The 9890-nt window shown below is 39.8% G+C and overlaps 1 protein-coding gene across 1 annotated transcript; it reads right to left on the bottom strand.

The window, feature by feature from the left end:
- Positions 1 to 2360: 2360 nt before the first annotated feature.
- LOC145786926 (uncharacterized) lies at positions 2361 to 7889 on the bottom strand. The gene is made up of 4 exons (XM_082598667.1): positions 7742 to 7889; positions 5490 to 5643; positions 4266 to 4333; positions 2361 to 3917 (listed from the first exon to the last, which is right to left on the bottom strand). The coding sequence occupies exons 1-4, from the start codon at positions 7887 to 7889 to the stop codon at positions 3466 to 3468; spliced, it is 822 nt and encodes a 273-aa protein (XP_082454793.1). The 3' UTR covers positions 2361 to 3465.
- Between the last annotated feature and the right edge of the window lie 2001 nt (positions 7890 to 9890).

Below are 9890 nucleotides of genomic sequence, written 5' to 3'. Positions count from 1 at the left end.
AACTTTGGGCAAACGTTTAAATAAATTTTTTTTAAAATTAGATTTTTACGCTTTCTTTATTCTTTTGCCCAGATGACACAATAGGTTTTAACATCCTCACATGTTGAAAAACAAAGAAAATTTGATTTTGTAGATTTTAGTCAGACTGTTAATTTTCAATAACAGTCTGATTTTGCGTTTTTCAACTTACTTTTTCTCATTTGCTACTGCTTCCTCAAGGCAACAAAAAAGTTTTTTGTCATTTGGAAACCGTAAAAAGTAAAAACATCTCAAAAAATGTCAGTCAAGCACTAGCAGTAGCTGTAATCAAAATCTGCAAAATGTGACAAATCAGGACGCATCTCCAGGTGGCCATGGTACAGCATTAAAGGAAACTAGCCTTTGTAACCTTTTCTCATTTAGCTATGATTACCCAAGGAAGAAAATTACAATATCACAGTAATGTGTTCAGTCTGTTACAAATAAAATACAACATCTGTAGGCTACGAACTGCATTGGCACGACTGGAGTCATAAATTAATCAATAACATATATTTACATCAACATAAACCATATCCCTGACACAAACAAACAGATACATATGAATAAACTCAACACGGTAATTACAAATTACAATCCTGAAACATTTTGTTGGCTCAGCAAGTTTTTATGTTTGTAGGCCCAAAGAAGTTGACATTGCAAATGCAAAATGACATTTTAATTTAGAGCATAATGTCTAACTTTCTACTTGATTTGGCAAGTTCGTTTAACACCAATTCCGCGCTTGGAATTTGAGTAGGCTACGATGGATTTGCATGAGAGCTAGTCCAGAAAGCCTGTCCTGCCCCATAGTGCTTCTAAGGTAACTTTTCAAGCGTCGTAGACAGCTAAATGTTCTTTCTGCAGAAGTAATTGTGACTGGAAGTGTAGCCAAAATTATCAAGAGTTTGTAAATGTTTGGATAAAACTCTTTTTGGGATTCTATTGCTGACACCGCATCAATCGCACTTGCTGGCCTTTCACTTTCAAGAATTCATTTAAAATCAGATTTATAAATGCTTTAAGCCCAACTGAGTAGCTTATTCACCACGCTATCGCAGCTGCTTTTGATCTCGAATCATTTAGTTGTTTTTAAACGCTTTTTATGGTGATGATGGATGCTGACATTATGTAGGCTATACGCTAACGAAACAGATAATGAGGATGCCAGCCTAATTTATCGAACAAAATTGTTAGCATAGCTTCCAACCAGCGTAGCCTACTTTCGGTTTCGATAGTCTACACTCTACAGTACGTGCACGGACATTTTGCCGAAAGGACATTTTGACGAAAGACATTTTGCCGAAAGGACATTTTGCCGAAACTCATTTTGCCGACAGGACTAATTACCGAATTCTATAATTTCGCCAATTTGTCTAATCGGCATTTAGTCCTTTCGGCAATTAGTCTTTCGGCAAAATGAGTTTCGAAAAAATGTCTATTCGGCAAAATGTCCTTTCGACAAAATGTCCGGGTACCCTACAGTATGGCTGTACGTGTACGACGTATAGTAGGGCCTACATTTCATACTGTATAAAACGCTTAAAAATTTTTCAAAAAATTTCGGGGGGGGGCAAATGCCCTCAATGCCCCCCCCTGGTTGCGGGCTTGATTGATAGATATTTCCAGTGAACGCAAGGAGGGGCACTTGACAATGCAGTAGGTAGGCCTAATATCGAACCTTTCAAGGACATAGCCAAGTAGTCGACTGTGCTGATGGTGTGTTTCTACCGCACATTTGCCTACGTTGAGGCTTGTTATGTATTTTACATAGTCGCTTTATAGTCTATGTCAGTGGTTCTTAACCTTTTGTTCTGACAAGCCTCCCATTAGCAATGATCACATGCAGCTCTGTATTCCTCCAATTTTAAATAGCCTAAGTACGTAGGCTAACACTAAAACAAATTTTATTTTTGTTTATCACGGTGGATTCTGCGAGGGTTAACACAAGAAATTGCGCAACGTAGCCTAATGTAACTTAGGCTATATCTTTATAACTTTGAGGCTGCCCTAATGCCCTTCGTCTTGACAGCAACTGCAGCAGAAAATGTAGCTTCACAAAGACGTATGTATCCGAACATTATTCGTATTTGAATGGGTTGAGTTGAGACAATAGCCTAATAACTTAATAATAATAATACTTTTATTTGCGCCCATTGCGATAACATACAGTAGGCCTACACTGCGATCACAGATGCGATACAACAGACGACAGGAAGCAGCGAAGTGACGTATAGTCTTCGAGTCAGCTGCTCTCCTTATTTTAGCTTGCCATTAAGTGTCTTTTCCGAGACACAAGACACAGCCGCGTGCTCTGGAGCGGTGTCGAACCCACGTCCTTTCGAACGTCGCGCAGACGTTCTCACCACTCGGCTACGCAGCCGACAAGTGGGCTGTAGCGCACTGCGCACCCAACATGGGGCTAAGGGGGTTCAACCCTCCCCCTCAAAACCTGCCATCAAAATTGAGGTTTTTGTATGTTTTCCATTTATACCTTTTGCTTATAGGTTAGACATGAATAAGTACCGGAGGAATAAGTAAAATTGTGACATCATAGTTAGGCCTATAGACTTTGTAAGATCATAAGTGATGGCTCGCTCCGCCTCGTAGTCAAATATTTAAATCAAATATTTTTCCAAGGGAGCTTGAACGCTCCGCTGGACCCGTCTCCTGCAATATTGCCATTGATGAACGTAGTCGTAGGCTATACCCTATTAATGCAACAATCACACATAATGTCGTTCTATTTTGCGTCAGTTGTAACGCACGTCAAAGACATCTCCAAACAGTTGGTCCACTCTAGTTTAGAACTTTACACAGCTCGATCAGACGTTATTTTGACGCACCACTTCATCAACAACAAAAACGGCAAGATCAAGTGACGCTGGCTCGACTCTTGTAGTGTGCGTTTAAGCTACGCGTTTGTAGGACATATCACATATCTCCATTCAGTGACACCTGATCAATGGAATAGTTCACAAACAACATTTCAATAAGCGGAAACTTAATTTTCTCCACTTGGTGACCGGCCTTCTTAAAATGAAACGCTGATTTTGAATGATAGATAGCGTACTTACGATTCTTTCATTCATCAAACAGGAGCATAGTTTTATTTCCTAACAAAGTTATTTCTCTCTCCTAACCTACATTGAGGCTATTATTGAGACAACAAATCAATAGCTAATTTTCCTTAGTCTGAACCTTAAAATCTTCAATCTTAAAGTCTTAAAACCTTTTAAGGTTCAGACTAAGGAAAAAAAGCTATTGATTTGTTTTCTCAGTGATTGCTTTCTGTAGGTAGATCGCCCTTTTAAGGAAGTGTCATAGTACCAGATCACATTTTCCAGTTAGTTTTTTCCACTTTTGAGGCTATTATTGCATCACTTTGATTGATTGGTGTCCTTTGAACCTCGAAATTTCTATTCGTAAACCAAGTCCATGTTACTCTTAGACCTTTTCCCTTTGAGACATTTCTTCTTCGTATAGCATCTTCATTATTTGTATTTTTACAGCAGAAGGATGTTTTAGCTTTCGTAATATTGCTGCAACTAATCTACCAAACTGGCCTGCTTCGTCAGTTTCGGTATTCGCATCCACAACTTTTTTTTGAATTTCTTTGAGAATAGATTTACTCAGATCTAAAATGTCGTATAGAGGCACTGCTGCTCCAGAGCTTAAGGGGTGAAAAGAGTTTGATTGCGGAAAACTTTCTTCAACGCTTGAAGAGTTGCTATGATCAAGAGATGCCAACGAAAAGGATGGAAAGTCGGTTTTCGGCTTCTTAGCATTTTCACAAATTTCGGTAACGATAGGAACGACTTCTGGACAATCCACGGATTCGTCGCATTCAAACTTTACTCTTATTCCATTTGCATTCCTTTTGTTTGGTGTAGGAGAAACTAAACAACGACACAGAAAACGTGATTTAGCTTGTTTCTGTCTTCTAGTCTTTACAGTAGCCTATTTTCAAGTAACATTATTAGTGACCAATAAAATGCTATTCCACGCTTTATCTACCATCCGTAGGCCATAGACTACACATTAAACTCTTATAGTAGTTTATTTTGCAGTATGGTATCAAGAAATTACCAAATTATGTAGTTGCCAATCTAGATCAAAACACAACAAAACGGATGGTATTTAGGCTACGTAGTTTTACAACACAAGTTACATGGTCGAGTTCTAGACATTAGTTTTTTGAATAAAATGCGGTCATTAGAATTCACAGCAAACTGTGTTTAGCTTACCACTTAAAGTTAAGTCTTGATCATCGTCAGAACTCAAGTTAGTGTCCATTTCTAAAGTAGGCAAGAACCTAAAACAAAACAATGATCTTAATCAATTTCTAGAAACTTTAATATGTGTCACTCAGGGATATCTAAAGAAGGGGATACGAAGGCTCGCAGCGATTACCTTATTCTTACTTACGACACTACCAGGGCGATAGTTTGTACTGCGTTAAACATGTGTTTTTTTTTTAAATTGCGGAAAGTTTTGCAGTGCAGCTGGTAGGCTACAGTCAACTACAGAAAACAGTTAACAAATGTTACGTGGCGCATATTTAATAAGAACACTTGTGTGGAAAGACAGTTAAAAAGTTACCAGAAAGCTGTTTTTCTTAACAAAGCCTTTGCAGTAGGCTAGTTGTAAAGCAAGTATACGGGTAGTTGAATTAACAAGTAACCGAAAGCATGCAGTGAATCTCCAGACCTGATGCTAATAGTGCAATGCAGGTTATCATAACAAGATATATAAAACTCCTATCGTCCCAATTGTCATTTTATGATGAACAGAGATTATTTACGATAAACGGAAACCCTTCTATTGTCAGACGTAATAAAAGCCTTCGTATCTTCTTCCTTAGATATGCCTGGCGTCACCGTAAAATGTATGACTAGTCTACTTCAGCTAACTTTAGAAATAAACTCTGCAACTGCCACAAATCTTACAAAAAAGGTGAAGAGCTACAACTACGAAAACTTCTTGAGAACTGTCACGGAAATCATTTAAATTTTACAAGTTGAAAAGTTAAATTAAAAATATGTTTAACTTCGTTGGTTTACACTTCTTTTCCAAAAACCAAGCAGTTTCTGAAAAGAAACTGTGCAATTAAATGTAAAAATTCGCTACAATAAATCTATTACTCGTAGGCCTACATATTTTTTCGATAGCTTACAGCACTCTATTAGTGAAAATACATCTAAAAGATAATAAACGAATAAATTGTCCATTTTTTGCAAATAGATATTAATTTGCCCAGTGACCTGTGCTATGGATTAGCATATCGGCAACAATAGGCTATTTCAACAAGCAAAATTTTTGAACTGCCAAGTTAAGTAGTCTAACTAGCTTTGCTCTAATGATTCAAACGCTCAACAAAACTGTCAAAAATAAGTTTTTGAAGATTTTTTTTCAGTCAGAGAAATTACATTGCATTAATCAATCAAATTTCAAACACACAGCCTACTCACTCTTTTGCTCGTAAAAAATCGTACAAAAAGTTCAATTGGGTGAAAAATACCCATTGCTTTTTTCGCCCACCATCATGGAAATCCTTATCCATTTTTGTTAGTTCTCGACGATATCTTGTTCTAAAACTTCGCCACCTCCGACGACACACTTCAACTGCAGCACATAAGAACAGAGTGTGGTCAGTTATAAATGTTTAGACTTTAGAATAGATGCTTTAGGAGTTTAGGTCATGACATACTACATATAGAGGCTGATACAACGCACAATGGGGAATGTTAAAACTGGGAGCAGATAGCGACGCTACAGTACCACTGGCTTCAATGAAATTGCCCTGCAGATGCATTCATTTTGAGGGCAGGGCAGTCAAGAATTGAGGGCAGGGAAGAATAGGAGGCAGGGCAGGGCAGTCAAGAATTGAGGGCAGGGCAGAATAGGGGGAAGGGGAAAAAATAGGGGGCAGGGCAGTCAAGAATTGTTTTACTTCAACAAATACCGGTACCTAAGTTAAAACTCCAAGCTTGGTAGGAAAGTAATTTATCGGTGTCTTATGTCAGCATTAGGATGAGGTAGACAGAAATATTTAAAACAAAAATGCGGTACGGTAGCCTACTTTGATTTGTTTTGTCATATATATGTATGTTTTTAATCATTTCAAAATTCAAGCAATTTCGTTTAATTGTGCGTTCGAAATAAAAGTGAAAGATTGGAGAATCTCAGAACGTAATGAGCTGCCCGACTAAGTTTGACCCAACACGACTGACGCTTACATAAAGCAGAGCTGCCACGCTCTCCCTGACTCGCCAGTCACTGGAGCCACACCACGCGTTCCACAGCTACATCACCAGATTGGTAATAAAGAAACGCCTCAAATCGAGAAGCCCCTTTGTTGCTCAAGCACAATCCTTGCTGGAGCACAACACCAGTGCCTCGTTCTGGATCACCAATACTTGGCAAGAGGAGTGGACACACAACACCTCCAGACTCCACACCTTTGTCCCCGACGCTGGACCTATGCCACCAGGAAAGGAGCTCAGACGACCTGCCTGGGTATGGCTGAATCGCCTCCGCACGGGTGTTGGGCGCTTCGCATCCTTGATGCACAAACGGGGCCTATCAACATCTGCGGCATGCAACTGTGGTGCAGAGGAACAGACAGCAGATCACATCCTCTACCACTGCCCGATGTTTACTCCTTCAAGGGCAGTTGGCCTGTCAACGCTGGAGGACCCTACAATCAAGTGGCTGCTCGAAGAATGCCCGGAAATTTGACCCCAATGAAATGTAGTCCAAAAAACTAACCTCTCGTACGAAAGAAGAAGATAAATGAGATCACCAGCTGAGCGCATGAGACTGCCATACAAAACTACGAGGCTAGGCTACTAGTTTGAGAATCTCAAATAGGCCTATCAGTTTCTGTGAGGTAGAAAACGAAAAATTCACTTTTGCCTTTCACGGCGTGTTTTTTATAGTTTCATTTTGATTTGTAGCAAATGATACTTTTCTTGGCTTCCCCTTCTTGAATTCATTAGGCAAAAAGTTTTCCAACCCCAGTGCTATTGCATGCTAAGCTGCTTTTCTGTTTGTGAACACAATGATTGTTTTTACGTTCATGGATGATTTGATTCGAAACAGTATACGGTAGCCTACTTGAACTGCTGGCGGTCATTTCAACTTCCAGGGCAGAGGGTCTATCCTTTAGCCACCTCGGTTCCCTTACTAGTAATGAGTCAGGAATCAGGATACACCGTAAGTAGTCAAATGGATATTGCAAAAAGCGGAAATTCAAAGCGAGAAAATTAACATGGTGAATGGCGAAAAGTTTTAGGTCCATATAGATATAGACCTAAAATAGATAGACCTATTTACGTCCTATTACGTTTAGGCTTATATTTGATATGTTTTACTTTGTGAAGCATTATTTGTGACATGTTAGTAGGCTACTCTTATAAACATGGTTACGTAATGCTGTGTCTTCAATTGCGATGGAAATTATAGTGAAGAAAACAAAGTTGAAGTGTTTAGACTACCTAAATACCAATTGGAACATAATAGATGGCTTGGCGCTATCCCAGAGAATAATATTCCCGATTCAAAACACACCGTCGTTTGAGAGCGCCATTGGCCAGAGGGGCTGATCCAATTGTTTAACAGCTTCACTCACGTTTCTCTAACCACGAAAATACTACCACATCAGTGGATAGAATAGCAATAGCCTGCCTGGTGCAGTTTGCAGAACGAGCTCATTGCTTACCATCAACTTTTAATTCCTTCGATATATTCTTCCATGAGTTCTGTTTTGCTTCTTCATTTTTATAGTCCGGTGAGTTCCAGTTGTATAACGCTGGGTTACAGCGCACCAACTCAATCAGTCGTTCGTTGAAACGGAATGTGTCAGACATAACAGTTGTTACAAAAGTTTACAGTTTGCAAAAATACAACTCGTCAAAAAATAGGCAATCTATCATCAGAAAGTGTTTAGATAGATGACCTGTCAATCAAAAAGGGAGAAGAGAAGGGGATCTAGGGCAGTAGCGTTGACAAGGGTGTACTTTTTGACCCGGAATGATTTTAGGGGCCCGTAACCTTTCTAAGTGGCCCAGAAACTTAAAAAAAACACTTAGTATTCGTTGAATGTAGTGCGTTTTTCTCACAAGTGTCCTGATTCGAGGCCCGAAGCTTTCATTGGTACCGCGTCCAAATTGTCCTTAACGGCCCTGATCAAGGGCTTTCCAAAGTAAGGGTCACAAAGCTTAATTTTAGGGTTGTAGAGACTGAACTGATTCAAGCACTGAACTACGTCACTGGTTTTCATCAGGTAGCAGAAATTGTCGGTCGACGTATCACTCATGCGACAACTCAGCAAGTGCTTCAATTCAGCAGTGCAAGTGCTTCAATTCAGCAAGTACATTTCAGCTACTTCCAGTCAGCAAATGAGATTTAAGTGCTTATGTCGGATTTGCTTGATCATCGATTGTTAAACTCATTTTGCTGACGTGACATTCCAAATTTCAGCTCGCTGAGTCGTCTCTTGCTCAGTTCCATCATTCACCAACCTCTGCCACTTGCTCAAATGTTGCTAGCTCAGTAGCCACTTGCTCAGTTCACAACTGCTGACTTGTAGGAGACTCGGAAATGTCTTGTTTTGATTCTAATGCTACGTCGTCGTTCTTGTTTTACTGTTTGCAGGGCTATCCAGGGGCACCAGAACGATTTTTGACTCGGGGGCAGGATTATGAAAAAAGAACACTTTTGTTGCTGAAAGGACAACTTTTTTTAAAGTTATAAAATGAGATATAACGATAATGCTCATCTATCAGCTTATTATCGGGAAATAATTCAAGTGTCCTGTATGAGTGCCAGTCAGGGTATTTCGGGCCCTGTGCGGAATATGCTATGCGGGCCCCAATGACAATGATCCAATTCAGTAGCGTAGGTAGGTGTTTTGAAAGGGGAGGGGGGTTGGCGGGCGAAGCGTGACGGCGTGTTCGCCAAAGGCGACACCCAGCGGCGGGGGTCTGGGGGGCTTCCCCCAGAAAATTTTGACAAATTACTTTGAACTTGGTGCATTCTGAGAGCATGTTCGAATTGAATTTTTTCCTCACCCCAAAGACAGGCACTGCTGGTATACAAAGAACAATGGCACGAAAAGACATCATGCTATGTTATAATGATGTAACCTAGTGTAATATCAAGCACATTACGGAAATAAAAAGCATGCCGGAAGCACTAATAAAAACAAGACAGAACAAAATGGAGGCAGTTCATAAGGGAGATCACAGATGATTAAACATGATCAATCTGTTGAAGAAGAAGAACTGTGATACAGAATTTTGTGTCGTGAATATTATTTTGAGGCAAAAATGTAACATTATAATTAGGCTAAAAGCGAACTGCAGAAATTGTTATATTGCAAAATGTGCAGTAGCTTACATGACTTTAAAGGGCACCATTTCCCCCTGGTCCCCATCCACAGAAAAATTGAAGGCAGGGGGCAGCCGCCTCCCTGCCCCCTCGTGCTGCGTCCCTGAGGCTACCTTTTTCTGGTGCTCATTGTTTTCATTGGGCTTGCAGGCTACCAATTATGAACGTAGTAAACGTATGAACGTAGTAGAACGTAATTCTTTAAAAAGAAATAAAACTACCTTTTTAACTTCAGAAAGCTAGTTTGCCGCGGTTTGTTACTGAATATCTACTGTAGCCCATAGGCGCCGACTTTTATTTTTGCATGGGGTGGCGGATAGCACAATAGGGCAACCTAAAAACTTTCAAACTGCATGTTTTTGTTTAATTTTTACTAAGCGTGTTTCGTAGATGCAATTGTCTTTTCACACCTGATTTGTAGCTCGATAATTTACAAAGCAACTTTAAAACAAAGCACAGGAGGTATATATGTCGAGAAT

Source organism: Aplidium turbinatum, chromosome 17 (genome assembly GCF_918807975.1).
Source record: "Aplidium turbinatum chromosome 17, kaAplTurb1.1, whole genome shotgun sequence".
In the NCBI taxonomy this organism is placed as follows: Eukaryota; Metazoa; Chordata; class Ascidiacea; order Aplousobranchia; family Polyclinidae; genus Aplidium; species Aplidium turbinatum.
The sequence above is the reverse complement of the archived record's forward strand: the minus strand, read 5'-3'. Positions and strand labels throughout refer to the sequence as shown.